The 16,279-nt window shown below is 28.9% G+C and overlaps 3 protein-coding genes across 3 annotated transcripts; 1 reads left to right on the top strand and 2 right to left on the bottom strand.

Annotated features, from left to right (window-relative positions):
* Positions 1 to 825: 825 nt before the first annotated feature.
* LOC107623234 (BTB/POZ domain-containing protein At3g22104-like) lies at positions 826 to 3,404 on the top strand. The gene is made up of 3 exons (XM_016325419.3): positions 826 to 1,138; positions 1,524 to 2,660; positions 2,760 to 3,404. The coding sequence occupies exons 1-3, from the start codon at positions 1,070 to 1,072 to the stop codon at positions 3,153 to 3,155; spliced, it is 1,602 nt and encodes a 533-aa protein (XP_016180905.1). The 5' UTR covers positions 826 to 1,069; the 3' UTR covers positions 3,156 to 3,404.
* A 4,219-nt stretch (positions 3,405 to 7,623) lies between these two features.
* On the bottom strand, positions 7,624 to 12,845 carry LOC107623235 (uncharacterized). Its single transcript, XM_016325421.3, has 4 exons — positions 12,327 to 12,845; positions 8,823 to 10,302; positions 8,316 to 8,712; positions 7,624 to 8,211 (listed from the first exon to the last, which is right to left on the bottom strand). Exons 2-4 carry the CDS (start codon positions 9,068 to 9,070, stop codon positions 7,810 to 7,812), a joined length of 1,047 nt encoding a protein of 348 aa, XP_016180907.2. The 5' UTR covers positions 9,071 to 10,302; positions 12,327 to 12,845; the 3' UTR covers positions 7,624 to 7,809.
* Positions 9,228 to 10,300, bottom strand: LOC107630719 (uncharacterized). The gene is made up of 2 exons (XM_088488270.1): positions 10,123 to 10,300; positions 9,228 to 10,033 (listed from the first exon to the last, which is right to left on the bottom strand). Exons 1-2 carry the CDS (start codon positions 10,298 to 10,300, stop codon positions 9,228 to 9,230), a joined length of 984 nt encoding a protein of 327 aa, XP_088344396.1.
* Positions 12,846 to 16,279: the final 3,434 nt, after the last annotated feature.

Genomic DNA, 16,279 nt, shown 5'->3' with positions numbered 1-16,279 from the left:
CAATAATGATATTAGAGACAGGTGTGATTTCAATAGCCATGACCCACGTGAGGTTATTATTGTCATTTATGACGTTAAAAAAGGTCATTAAGCTATAAATATTCGTCCACTATGGAAAGAATTATCTCTATTTGATGGAGGGTGTAATTCACATTTTAATTCACATTCTCTTATAAGTATTTCTATAATAAAATATTCATAGTAAATTAAGATTTTAGACATACTTTAATCTAATGCCAAACAATGCCAAACAAATAAACACAGTATTCAAATGATTACACATAATTGACCATTATTAGTGTTCTACCAAAATTGCCTTACAAGTCAATACCAATTCGTCAATGTGATTTGATATTGAACCTGGTTTCACGAAAAAAAAAAAAATCAAAATTTTTAACATTCTTTTGGTAGTGGGATCCATTGTCAACTGAAATAATCCAGCAAGCCAAACTGCTAAAAGTAAAAAAAAAAAAAAAAAATCGGTGGCATGAGTAACGGCAAAAAGTGAGGTGCAATGCTATTTCAGTCAAAGTAAATACATTGGTCAGATTCAATTATGATTTTCTATGATAATTAATTATTATTAATAACCACGAGTAATGAGCATAGTCACACTCAACCAATATGTCTCTTTCTTTATTTAATTTGTGGCTAGAAAATCAATGAAAGGATAAACTAATTACTGTTAGATATTTATATATGGTACTTAGACATAATGAATATGACTCGTTCAATTCATACAAGAAAAGGTCTAATTCTGACTCTAGCTAGTTTGAAATTAAAATTGAAATTCAAGTCTTTTAATATGAAGATTTGTTGTGTTAAGGAATTTGGCAAATGTAGAGAGAAAGTGTATACATGTTTTTTCTAGTATCCACCAACATCATTCTTCTCTTTCTACAGTAACTGATGATCCTTTTTACATACATGTTCCCACCAAGTTTCCTTTCTGATTATATTATATTATATTATAGCCTTTCAAGCCCCCACAAATTTATTTCAATTCTCATCACCACTTGCATGCTTAGCTTCTTTGAAATTACTAATCACTTTAGCCTGTGGAACAAACATGGAGTTGGAAGCTTGCTGTGATGTTGAAGTTGATATCAATGGAGAGGAAACTTTCATGATAAACAAGGTGATTTGAAGCTCTTCTTTTTCTCTCTATTATTACTACTATTTTAGTATTTTTGCATGCCTAGTAGACACTCTTATAGCATTACATTGCATCATGTCATCTAATTATGGATTCCACAAAGTGCAGAATACCAATAATTTCCCTTTTATCAAGCATGAAACTCCATGATCATCAGCACACTCATTCACTTGTACCATTTCTTCTAGTGAACTATTTAACTAATTAATTCCATGATGGGTTAGTTAGAAGATAGTGTCCTCTAATCATGTTGATGTATGTAAGAAGTATCTTATTCTCTTCTTTAATGTAATGTGTTACTTTAATTAATAGTTATTTGCTGCTTTCACACTCAGGATATCTTTACTTTCTTCATAAATTACTGCAGAATATTCTTACAACTTTTTGCCGTAAATTTAGCAACTTATTTGGCAATCTGGTGGGAGAAAAAGTGAGACTCAAACTTATATTCAATGACTTCCCGGGAGGTTCACATGGTTTTGAGCTCGTGGCGCGGCTCTGCTATTGTTATAGCACTAGCAGTAGCATGAGCATGGAGCTATTATCTCCAACAAATGTAGCACTTCTATGTTCTGCTGCTGATTTCTTGGAGATTGAATCTATGGAAGCACCAAGCTTGAAGCCTCATGTTGAGAAATTTCTTCAAGGGATTCGGTTCTGGACTTGGTGTGAGCTTCTTGAAGCATTGAAACAATGCCAAGGCCTATTCTGTTCCAAGAGTTATTCATATTCAGCAATTGTTGAAAGGATGATTGTGGATCAATTGATAGAGAGGGTTGCTTTTCCAAGAATTATTGCAAGTCCATTTGCATGTTCTTCTGATAGATCCAGCTTCCAATTTTCCTGTGATAGTAGCAGCATCAATAATAGTAACTGCTCTTCTGTTGATTCATCATCATGGTGGTTTGAAGATCTTGTGTTCTTGAAGATTGGTTTGGTGGACAAGGTCATAAGGGCAATGATATCTCATGATTTTGATCATGCCATTGTTTCAAAGTTTCTATTCTACTATCACAAATCAAATTCTCTTGGTGATGCTGCAGAAGCAGAGAAGATTGAGACAACAAAGGTTGTGATCAATCTTCTTTCCATGCTCCAAGTTCGGTCGATTCCATGCAAGGATTTATTCGATCTTAATCGAATTGCAACTAGCTTGAAGATAAGCAGATGCTGCAGAAATGAGATAGAAAAACTCATAGGTGCTCTGCTGGATCAAGCAACAATTGATTATCTGATTCTTCCATCTCCAAATGGAATGAATCATGCATATGATGTTGATTTTGTCCTAAGGGTGATGCATACATTCTTCTTTGGAGGTAGTGCCGAGTTAACTTCCAATAATCGGCTTAAGAGAGTTGTGAAAATGTTGCATTTGTTCCTACTAGAAGTTGCTCCTGATCTCCATCTCAAACCTTGTGAATTTGAAGCATTGATTAGAGTGGTTCCAGATGCTGCAAGGGAATCTCATGATCAATTATACATTGCCATGGATATTTATCTAAAGGTACTTTAGTTTTTGCTTGAATTGTGTTCATTAAGATGTTGTTCCTGGTTGAATTCACTTTGATGATTAATTAAAGGCTTTTGCTGATACAATCCATAGGTTCATGCAGGAATAAGTGATCATGAAAAGATGAGAATATGTTCCACATTGAAGCATGAAAAGTTGTCAGCTGAAGCTGTGAGACATCTTAGTAGAAATCTGGCATTTCCTTTAGAAACAAAACCAAGATTAAATGTAAATAGACAAAGCCGAATGAAAAGCCTGCTGCAGGAAAATGATCACTTGAAAAGCTTCTTTGACTCCATGTTTCTCAAAAGCTTCAAGAACATTATCATTGATGTGAAAGAGGATGCTGAAAAGAGAACAATATTGTATGATGGTGATGAAGGAATACATAATAGTGGGACCCAATTGGCAAGTCTAAAGAAGACAGAAAATCATACTTTGAGTTTGAGCAATGCTGCTGTTTATTACTTGCCAAAATTCTGTTCATAAGATTAGCTTAATTTCTTATATGACACTCAAGTATATATTTTCAATTCATTATTCATGTATAATAGATTTGATATACGATATTATTTATTAAGAGTTGTTAGCTTGCTTGTTGTGTTTAAATGAGTATGCATAGTTCCAAATTAAAGGTGACAGCATCAAGTGATTGTTTGCTACTTTTTCTTCTTGTATACAATAAATGACACAAAGGCAAAGAAGCTTTTTACTTGGATGCAAAGCAATGCATTCATCATAAGTCTTGTGAAGTAGCCTTAGCTTGTTATGACTTATGCACAATGCATGCAGCGTGGAGTAATGAAATAATGAAGGATTAAAAAGAAATGTTGATGGACATTTTGTAAAAAAATATTCACATGATGGGCTATTTTTTTTATTGAAACGGGGTAAAGCCCATGGACATTTGTTCATTTCATAGGACTAACCTTACAATTGGGTGGGCCGCCAAACTTTTGGGCAGCTTGTTGTTTTTCATGTTACTTGAAGGATAATATCATTTGTGACACGAAATAGAAACAAAAACATCGAGACAAGAAATAGAAGAATCCAGAACTGCGCCAATCAGCCATAACTCACACGGCATTTCGCTTCCTCCCCATCTCAAAGGTCTCGAGTTCGAGTCCTATCAACTGCAACTGAGGAGAAAAAATTAGTAAATATGTGAGAAATGTGTGGGTGTGTATTGTGTACTTAGGATTAGGAGTTGTTCAATTCATTAGGGTACCTAGGATTGGGGTTATCCAATCCACCAACCAAAAAAAAATCCAGACCCCCAAAAAAAAATTAGAAGAATCGGTGATGTTAGCTGTAAGTCAGTTGTTGAATTTGTTCATGAAATACGACCTTGAATGGATTTGGCAGGCAGCGATGGTAGTTGATGATGATGAAGATTGCAAACGCTCAAGAGGAGTTATTGTGATTAGCTGGATGAATTGAATTTGTATCTAACTCTTCTTTCTTTCTTTCTGCTTATCTCTAAAAGATGCCAATGAAGAAAATGAATATCCGATGGTTGCTATAGTTCAAAATATTGGCTGCCATTGTTGAAACAACATGTTTCTCAACAATTATCATTAGAATTATGGTATCGTGAAGAGTGTTACATTTTTTAATATAGAGCGAAGATTTTTTTTTAACAATAAAATAATTAAAGATATCATATATAATGTGCATTCTTTTTAAAAGTTTACTTTTATTTTTCATTTAATTTTATTTTTACTAAATAAATTTCATCATTATTATTATTATTATTATTATTATTATTATTATTTTGGAGCATTGTATCGGTGTCTGTATGTAGCGACTGTAATGTCATCTATCGCAGTAAAATTTTATGCACTCTCCTCCTTCAATGTTTTGTAAATTATATATATATATATAACACTAAAGTTCAGATATATTTATGCAATATAATATAATATAGAAAAATTATCCCATATACTGTGTACGACAATGGAATATGATGTTACTTAGTACGGGTAAGTTGTGAGTTGCAATTTGTCTTAAAGTAAGGCTTAAAATTACTAAAATTACCTCTAAAATAGCATTGAAAAGTCAAATTTGGGTAGTTGAATTAGAATTTGGAAGCCAGCCATTACAATAATAATATAATGTGACTAAGAAACGTTGTCGTTTTTAAGTATGTTGGGCAGTTTCTCCCTAATTATAAGATGAAATTTTGAAATATATTATTGTCATCATGAATTTTTTTTTTTTTTACTTGATGAATATTTATCATCTATTTACAAATCAATTTTTTTTATATTTATTTATTTAGACATAAATATATCTTTTTTAATTTAACTGCATGTCTTTCACCCAAAAATATTAATTAACAATATTTTAATAAATATTAATGTCTTTCTTAATTTAATATTTTATTAATTTTTAATAAATATTTTTTATTAATAATATTAACAATGTAAAATTTATTATTAATAATATGACCATAATTTAACCTATTATGTGTTAAACAATTCATTGTTATTATTATATGTATCATTCAACGAATGAATTAATATAATAATATTTTTGAAAAATAAATATTTTATAATGTAATATAAATTATTCTTAAGTGTAAAATTATTAAAAAAGGATATTAATAATGCAAATCTCTACGTATATATAAATAATTTTGTTGAACAAAAATTAATATATCTTATTTATTAAATTATATATATAAAAAGATATGAACATTAACTTGATTCATAACAGTAACTATTTATAGTTATAATTATCATATATTATCAATAGAATATTTTTACGAGAAATCCAATATTAGAATTTCCTTTGATGTGTAAGTATATATTATGGTAATTAATTAACAAAATATTTACTATTGATTTTTGAGCACCTAAGTTCTTAGAGTTTAGTAAAATAGATATTGAGTATAATTTAAATTTTTCTTAGTCAATAAAAAATTCATTAACTATCAACAATAAATTTTAGTCTTAGAATTATAATAATTAACTTAAATTGATTGAGTGATTAACTCATATCATCTACTTAAATAAGTATTGATGATTCGAATTTTGTAAAATTCGTTTAACTAAAAAATTCATCGATCAAGGCATTAATGGCAAATTTAGGCCTCGCTATGATAGTATTTTTGTATAATCGGGGGACAACATGTTTTTAGTTCTAATAATTATAGTCTCTCAAGTATTATGACCCAAAAAAAAGTCTTTCAAGTATTATATCTAATCTATTTTGTTTGAATAAATTAAATATATAAAAGAAATCATTATAAATTATTTTATTACTTTTGATACATGTTATCAATATGTGGTAATTGTTTTGTGATTTTTTTTTCTGATAATCTTAAATGAATTAAATAAAAAGAAGAATTAAAATCTCCTACTTATACTTTTTTTTTATTTTATTTATAGGTATAAATTGAAATTTTGTATCTTAAATAATTTGATTTTATTTTTAAGAACACTTGAAGCATTCAAATTCTTTCACTTTTATATATATATATATATATATATATATAGAGAGAGAGAGAGAGATTTTTCTATAAAACAATTTTAAGTTTTTTCTAATTTTACTTTTCTCGTATCAATTAAGCAAACACAATAATAAAATCTCATCTTACTTTATTAAATATTTTTTCTCTATCTAAAATCTTTGAATAAATTACAAATATGTGATGTTAGAAACTAAAATTTATTAGATATAGATATTATATCTTTAATTTTTATTTTTTTTTCAAAATTACATATTTTAATACTTAAGGGACCAAAATAAATTTAAAATAGTATACACAAGGATTATTAATTTTATACAAGTTATACGAATTTACTGAACTTACTCGAATTGACTTGAATTTATTTCAAATTTAAGTTATTAGGTTTACTTATTTTATTTATTTAAATTCATAAATTTGTAACTAAGTATTTAAGAATTAACTTGAGAGTTTAACAACTTTATTTTCTATAATCTTTATTTACACACACGCGTGTATACACATATATATAAATTATAATACATAAAAGAAAATTAACAAATCAACAAATTCTAGAAAGAATATTCCTTAATTATTAATCTTAAATACACACTTTAATTAAGATAGATCCGTTATTCGAAAAAAGAAAAAAAATATGCTAAAAATGAAAATAAAAAACATGTATTAAACACTTGATATATATTGGAAATAGTTTTAATAAGCTTATGAAAAGGTTTTAATAATAAATAAAAGTTATAAGAAAGGAGTGAGATTTGTAAGATAAAATGGATGACTCAATTAATTTAATTCTAAAAGGTAAAATAATCAATTTAAGCTATTTGATGTAATGTTTGAAAAATGACTCAGTTGAAAATAAAAAATAAAAAAAATACATTTAACATAGGAATGCAATTTTTTTGTAATGAGAACCGAAATGATTTTTTCTTTCTTTCGATTTTATTTAATTTGATTCAGTTTGTGATATTTCAGGTATATAGAAATGAAATATTTAAGTAAATTATTTACCTTTTTCATACATAAAGTTACAAAATAATGAAAATATGACTAAAGTTTTAAATATATATATATTTCGTTATTTTGTCAATGAAATATGAAAATTATATATAAAATAATAAATTTTAAAATTTTACACAAATTAGATAAATTTAGATAAAATTAAAAATAAACCAAAATTAAGAATTTTAACATTATTTTGTATATTTTTTAATAAGCTTTCAATCTCATAAAATTCATTATAACACATGCATCTAAAAGGTTAATTAAAAAAAATTAAAAATTAAAAAAAGTACAGGGGACCAAGGTAGTGAACTCGTAGTTTTTACCTCGACTCGTTAAGTTAACTCAAAATCGTAATTCGTTGAACCCTAAGACGGAACGTAAATATGACTCGTAAATTATAAAAATTAAAAAAATTTAATAGCAAAAACTAATTTTACAGAAAATAAAATAAATCTCAAATAAATTAAATTACCCATAGAATTATAACTAATATATATATACCATAACAAGTCAAAAGTCACAATTCAACACAAATTCACAAATCAAAACACAAATTCACAACTCACAAGTTCATACGACACTAAAATAAATTCAAGTAGCAAATAAACTAACCAAACTACTAGAATAAACAACTAATTAACTAAAATCTAAACAAGTTATTTAATAATCATTTTATTCTTCATCAGTCATAAAATCTTCACTAGTTTCACAAACTTCTGCATTACCATCTTCATCATTATCAGGAGCAGGAGGAAGAGGTCCTTGGAGAAGTTCTTCAAACTCATCATCATCAAGATAAGGAATTGTCAAAGGATCCTTACAGGCACCAACAACTCTATTACCACTTGCTTCATCATTTAAATTAGGATATGGAATTAGAGCATCTAAATCTTCTTCTTCTCCATCTTCGTCAGCAACAATCCACTCTTGATCAGAGTCCAACTCATCAAGACTATAGTCATAATCAAGACTTCTTCTAGTTTGTTTTTTCTTTGCTAATCTTGAGTTTGTAATCACAAACACAACATCATTCATGGTTTTAGCTTTTAAACGGTTTCTCCTTTTTGTGTGAACCTTTCAAAAGTAGATAAAAAATATTAGTCAAACAACAAGATAGAATTGAAGAATTAACAACCAAATTTATAAAAGTAAAATGCAACTTATATTTAATTACTAACCATCTCAAAAACGCTCCAATTACGTTCACATCCAGATGAACTACATGTCAAATTCAAGACACGAATTGCAAATTGTTGGAGCTCTGGATGCTGATCTCCATAAGAATCCCACCATTGAACTGGAGTTTTAGTATAAATTGCATTTTGAGCTACTTTACTACCAAAAAACTCCTTTTGAGTCTTAAAATCTTCAAGTTGAACATCCATCTTAGTAATTAAATCTGGATTTCCTGTCATCCTTTCCATACAAGCATAAAACTGCTTCTTAAGCTCATAAGCAATTTTAAAACCAGAGCTATAATGAATTTGAGGATTCAAATAATAGCTTGCAGCATGCAATGGCCTATGAAGTTGGTTGCCCCATCTTGCATCAATAATATCCCAAATAGGTATATAACTAAAACATAAAAAAAATTAATAAATTATTTACAAAATAAACAATATTTTTAGAATTGCATTAATTAAAAAAATAAAATAATTAAAAAATAAAATAATTAGACACTTTACTTTGTCTCAATTCCTTGAAATGCATCTCGTATTTTCTCCTTTGCACTTGTCATTTCTTCATAAATAAATCCCATTGCCGGCTTTTCTTCTGAATCCACCATACGAAACACATGAAGAAGAGGGTAGGCAGCCTTCAAGTAAATTACCACTTCTTTCCAAAACACCTTATCTAACACCACACTTGCAATTATCTTTCTATCTTTTGTCTTTGCAAATTTACTAGAAATCCATTGATTAGAAAGAAACATTCTTATTAAGGAACTTTTGTTGTCATTGAGACATCCCAAAGTAAGCTAAGAAGTTACAAAATGGGTCATACCCGGCCTCACCAAATCTTTCCCCTTAGTGTGGATGTGTAGTAGTGCAATAAGAGCAGTTCTAGCATATATGTAAGTAGTAATCTTTCTACCTTTGTAAATTGTGTCCTTGTGAAGTGTTACTTTTTTTTTTCAAGTCTTCTAACATTAAATCAATGCAATGTGCTGCACAAGGCGTCCAAAACAACTTTTTCCTCTTTTTCATTAGCATTTCTCCTGCAGCTTTGTAGTTAGCCGCATTGTCGGTGACAACTTGGATGACATTTTCTTCACCAACCTCTTCAACCACATCATCAATCATTTTAAAGATTTTATCAGCTGTCTTAGTAATATGAGAGGCATCAATAGATTTTAGAAAAATAGTCCCTTTAGGACTATTAACCAAAAAATTTAGGATGGTCCGTCTTCTCTTATCTGTCCAACCATTAGTCATTATTGTGCAACCAACCTGCTTCCAATATGCTCTATGTCCCTCTAGTGATTGTTGAACAAGCTCCACGTGTTTCTTCAAAAGAGGCACCCTTAATTCATGGTAGGATGGTGGCTTGAATCCTTGTCCATATCTTATAGCTTTCTCAAACATTCTACTATATTCTTCGCTCCTTGAAACATTAAAGGGGATGCCATTCTTGTAGAAAAAAGTACTAATCTCTAAACATACTTCCTCTCTCAAATTCTTCTTAAATATATTGTTGATTGTTGTTTGAGTACTAATGCGTGTTTTCTTGAATATGTTGCCATCTAGTTCTTTTCCCTTTCTTTTTTCACCGATAGTGTCAACTTCTTTAGTAGTTTCCCCTGGGCTTGCCCTACCCATGCTTGTTTTCTTCATCAAATTCACTTGCAACCCACTCACAACATCCCACATTTGCTTCTTAACTTCATCACTAACAGCTGTACAACCCCAACATCTTTTTGAGTTTCTGCTAAATGGTGTTTCAATCTATAAACTCCTCCTGAAAAAATTTTATGACAGTATTTACATTGTATCTTCTTTCCATCTTCTCCAACAGATATCCCGTGCTCCCATCCTACATCAGTTCTACTTCCAAGAGCATTCTTAGAAACTTTTTTTTTACTAGTAATTCCAGCTGTACTTCCTGATTGAGAAGCTGGAATGTTAGTCGGATTTTCACTTGCATTAGCTTGAGTCGATGCCATTCCTGTTCAGAAAAAAATAAAAACAGTAAATATTCAATGAATCAATTCAATATCATAGCAAAAATTTAACAATTTAACAAAAATTCAAGAATTATATTCAATGCCACAAGTTCACAACAACAATTCAGAGATATAGATAGTTATAAAATTATTGGGATAATATAGGTGACAAATAATGAATTGATTAAGATATAGATAGTTATAACATGCATGAAATAAATATTATTGCAACAAAACCATAAAGCTCAAATAATGAATGTACACATACAATTTAATTTTATGCGTTATATAGATACATAGATAGATAGCCTTTTTCAATAAATATTATTGCATACAAATCCTACACCAATATAGTGTAGTAGTGCTTATTGCTACACAACTATTAGTACTGTCATAGTTGCTTATGGTGAAGAATTGAAGATCGAACACGTTACAATTCAGCAACTTGGTATAAGCAAATCATTGAAATGCATCAGTTGGAATGGAAGTACAATAATAACACAAGCAAGGCTTCTGAGTTGTGAAAAGTAATAAAGCCAGCCATCTTATTCTTCTCAGAGTTTATTCAAGTGAGAACACCACCACATACATGCCTTAGATCTTGAGGTAAATCAACATAAGTCCAAAGGTTTAATTAATCGTGATAGAATTTTATAACTCAGCACTTATTTAATTATTGTTATAGTTTATTTTATCTGATAGAGAACAAAGATTATATAAGCATCACTTGGATATCTAATTCAACCAATCATAAAATATGTATGTGCTAATGGGTGATGAATTAAAATCCTGAATCAAATCAAATTTAAATATTTATCTATGTGGTTAATTATTATACAACAGGCACATGATCTAATGTCCCTTATTTATACAAACATATATACACCAAAATAAGAGAGATAAGAAATTCAAAAGTACAGGACAGTAAACAAGATTAATTAATGGTTAACAAATCTTATCAAAAATAGGTTAATAGATTGAGTTGGTTGAGAGTTGAGATATGCAAAGTTCTCTGTCTTGTCCTCCATAATACACTGAACTAATGCTATGAAAGTTATGGTCTCTAACTGAATTTGTGACTTCTGACATTTCACTTACCTGGTATTACTTTAAAGAGTAATGTCTTTAATTATGCAGAATTCTGTGGTGTGAAATTGGTAGCTATAAATTCCTTGAATTGAAAATGGACATTCTTATTATTGGTTGGTTGGTAGGTGCTGTTTCCTATAATATAATATATGTCCATATAATTTTACAATCATGTAGCATGTAGGTCAGATTTCTAGTGGCAGTTACTTTCTTTTTAATTTTTTTAGAAAACACAAAAATTGGCCTAATTAGTCTAATTAGTTAGGTACATTGCTTGTACTTTTAACACAAATTAGGATGAAATTTTGTCATATATTAACATAGAACCACAGAAGTAGCGTTCAATTATCTTACTAGAGTGAGGAAGTGATATGCTTTTTCTATATATCATATTTGTTATATCTACCTTTTAGGAATGTTTATAAGGTTTGCTAAAGAAGATTAATGGCTGGTTTCAGATAAAGGATAATATATTGATGCACATGCCACCAATTGCAGCTTCTTTTTCTGTGAATAGAGAAGTCTATGTTGTTTACAGATTCTACTACAGCTTTTTCTGAATTTCTAATAAATTCACTCAAGTCTCAAGGTAATTAAACTCATATATATAGCAGAGGAACACTTAGCTAGTTAGCTTAATTAAAGTGTCAAGAATCAAGATAATTATTATTCATAATTTGAGAACTACTATCTCAATACATTTTGTGTTAAACATTATTGGGCATAATAAATTAAGACACAATGCTCAGAGATTAAACTCAATCTTTAAGTTCATGACGGTTATCATGAATTGGTTAAAGCTCTTGAACAAATGTTTGACACTACCATACCCTGTAATCAACTCCATCCCTATGCCTCTATATCATTTATCTTTTTTTCCTAATTAAAATAAGATTGAAGAGGATGAAGATTAAAGATGTCTTAACTCTTAACTTACCTGATGAACTAGCAGCAAGAGCCAGAGACAGAGAGGCAGAGCCAGAAAGTCTCGCAAGTTGCAATCACAAAGTGATGCTCACGGCCTCATGCAGTCCAACCACCACCAGTCTGAGTCAATAACACAAGCGGCAAACCTTACGGCGAGTCGGCGATGCTCCAAATTGGGGTTTCCAGTTGCACGAAATTCAAATTTCAGAAGGAAAGAGAGATAGAGTCAGAGATTGAGACTTCAGAGTTCAGAGAGGTGAAAATTTGAAATTTTGGCCATGGAGAATTGGAGATAAACTGTAAAAGTGAGGGAGATTAAGAGATTAGAGACTGTTACGTTACTCTGCTAGGGCTCCTCTTCCATGGTCTTCAATTTAGATTGGGTCATTGAGTTAGGTTGGGTTGGGCTGCAATCAGGGGCTCAGGGCCAAGAAAAAGAACTTCTTCAACCTGAAACGCAACCACGCAGCAGAAGCGACGATTTCGGCGACTCTGCGATCTTCAACAGCGATTTCACAGGGAGCAGCCTGGTTCTAGACGAGAAGCAGAAGCGCAACGGGAAGATGAAGTAGAAGCGTATAATCGTGCGTTTCCACGAGTTTACACGCGATTCTGACTACCTTGACAGGGACAATTAGATTCTCAAAAATGTTAACTTTGAATTAATTAATTTTTATAGAAAAAGAAAGTACTAATTAGGTCCTTCAATATAACAAATGGTGGATATATATGTCATTTTGTCAATGAATAGTACAAAATAAAATATATAATTGTTCATGTATTTCGTTATTTACCGTATATGTTTCGCTACTGTCACATGAGTATGAAAACGATATAATTTTGGACAGTGAAATATTTATTATCTTTTGAGTTTTTATATATTTTTTTATCAACTCATGTTTATTTATTACAAATTTTATTAAAATAAGTGAAATTTTACTCCAAAATTATTATCTATATAACTATATCTTTCATAGATAGATACATTAAAATAATTAACAGTATATATAAATATCACTATTAAATTTTAATTGATAAATTAATAAAAAAATATAATATGTCTATTATTTATTATTCTATAAAACTAAATTAATATTTAAAAAAATTAATTAATCTAAAATCAAAATATTTAAAAATTAATTGTCCCTTCACTCAATTAAAAACAAAATCCCACTATGAACTGAGTTCAGCTGAATACCGGAAAAAAAATAGCTTTTATTTGTTGTGAGAAAAAAACATGGCTTGACAGTTGACAAATATCATTGTATACAATGCAACAATTTAAAGTGGGTAGATTAGATATTTTCATCCATTCCAAACTGAAAAAGAGAAGGAACCGTTGCAGATTTTTCGTAGAGTTTCTATGATTAACGTACACAGTATTTTTATTCAATGAATCTTAACCACATATATTATTTAATATTTAAATCTAAATGATTATAAAAGTTGAAATATCATATTCCAAGCAAGTATAATAACATAGGTCAACATCTTCCTATAATATATTATAGGAAGACTTTCACATGTTCCATTTACTTTATTGGAACATTGATATACCATGTATTAAACGGTAATAGATAAAGTATTTATCGTGCACACGTGATACAATGTCTAAAATATCCCTGAAATAATGCATAAAAAGACTAATATAGCACTGACAAAGTGTCGGCTTTGTTGTTATATGATGATTGATGAGGGATGTTTCAAGGCAAGCCAAGCTTTCTATGAATTGCAGCTCATGGGCTAATTTTTCTAAGGAACCGTAAGTTAGTTCGTTGGAGGTTTTTGGGATTATTTGTTGTAACATAATTAGGATTTATAGCTGTATTTTATTATTTTGGGATTTTTTTAGACATTGAAATTTATATTTTCTAATATAATTAAACAATTTATGTTATAAACGGTTATTTTATTTTTTCTTTTAAGATTTTAAGAGATTTTAATTTTTACTCTCTAATACAATAAAACAATTTTAATTAATTTTATAAAAGATAATTTAATCTTTCTAAAAATTCATGATTATAGTCTATATTTTATACCTTAAATTTGATATTTAAAAATATTTTTGTCTTTTTAAATTAATGTTAAAAAAGTATTTTAATCTTTTAAAATAAATTCTGCAAAAATTTTAGTAATTTTCAAGTCATATTCAGATTTTATTTTCTAATACAAATAATCATACTTAAACCTCAAGTGTTATAGTCTTTTAAAATTAATCATAAAAAATTATTTTTGTTAGAATTTTAAAGAGGCTACTTTAATCATTACACTACAAGAAAAATGTTGATTACCGTTAGATTTATCGTCGGACATTACCGTTAGATTTACTAGCAGTTGCAACACTAAATTTGTTATCTATAAAATATTACTGTCGGATTTATATTTTCCAACCGCAACAAATGGCGCAAAAAAAAACTTTGGTGGGCACGCATTTTACCATCGAATTTAGGGGAGAAAAAATCCGACTGTAAGGTAATTAAATGAAATGCGCTATTTTGGTCACAGACTATGCGTTCGATGATAAATTCACCAGTAGAATTGACCCTAAATTTATGAGCTTGTTTCTACTATGAAGGAGCTTGTTTCCTCTCTGCGAATTGCTACCTCCATTGTTTGCCACCGTTGGTGTTTGTTTTCATCAACTACGATGCTAGTCTTTCTCTTTTATCCAGGTATGTCTTCTTTTCTTCCTTCTTTTATTTTTTTTATATTGTTGGCATTTACTAAACTCTAACCCTACACTCCTCTAACCCCAATATCCATGGTCGCTGTCACCGTTGGTTATTTACTTAAATATTCAAAAAAATAAACTTGAATAAAGTTTAACTAGATTAATACAATTTGATTATGTATCATTAACTGAATGGTTGGAGGTAGAAAGTGTGTATGTGGTGTTTAAATTTGGGGTGAAAGGTGAGAATATGGTATTTTGAGAAGATTGGATATGAGAGTTGAGTGAAACTGAAACTTTAATAAACTTTAATCATAATTTTTTATGTTGGAAGTTGTTTGCTTTGAATTAAAAGTTTTCAATAAATTATTATGGTAAATTGTAAAATTTAAATATTGTTAGTTTAATCATCATTGAATTTAAATCTTTAAAATTATATATTAAAATTTAATTTTTTTTAAAAAAATAAAATTTAAGTTTATCGTCAATTAAATCTGCTAGCAGTTATTAATTTAATTATTAATAAATAATATATTACCATCAAATTTCACCGATTACAAGTTTATACTTTATATCCACTACAAAATTCGTTAGTAATTAGCGACAGATAAAAAAATCTGCTACTAAATAATTACCGACGATATTTATACGGTCAGATTTATTCATTGTTAAATTCGACAGTTTCGACGACTTTCTTATAGTGTTAAAATAAACTAATTTTTTTTCGTTTTTAAAATTAACCTGAAATTTTTAGTTTATAATTTCTTATATAATAAAATAATATGAATTAATTCTAAAATGATAGTATTTTGAAAATTAACCTTAAAATATTGTTTTTTTTATTTAAAATCTTTTAATAAGTTTATTTTGCTCAACCTTAGTTTTTTTATAAAAAAATATCAAAATTACCATGTGTAATATAATTATACAACGTTTTATTCTAAAAGGGTAGTTACTCTTTTTTAAGTAGTATTTTAGTAATTTTAAAAATGTTGCTTAAAGAATATTTTAATCTTTTTTAAATAAATGCTAAAAATTATTTTAATTATTTAAAATGAACTTTGCAAATATTTAATATTTTTAAAGTAGAATACAAGTCTTTCGAAATACAATTAAACAATACTAAGACAAAAGGTTTTTAGTCTTTTTAATATTAATAAGAGTAAAGTAGGGTGCACGTGGGCCGGGTGAAGCTGGGTTTGATGTGACCCAGACTCGACTCGAAATATACACCGGGTCTATTTATTAGACCCGAACCCGACTTTAGACCCGATGAAACCAATACACTTTCG

Source organism: Arachis ipaensis, chromosome B10, assembly GCF_059453495.1.
Source record: "Arachis ipaensis isolate K30076 ecotype BB chromosome B10, ASM5945349v1, whole genome shotgun sequence".
Lineage (NCBI taxonomy): Eukaryota > Viridiplantae > Streptophyta > Magnoliopsida > Fabales > Fabaceae > Arachis > Arachis ipaensis.
This window is presented reverse-complemented; position numbering and strand designations above follow the sequence as displayed.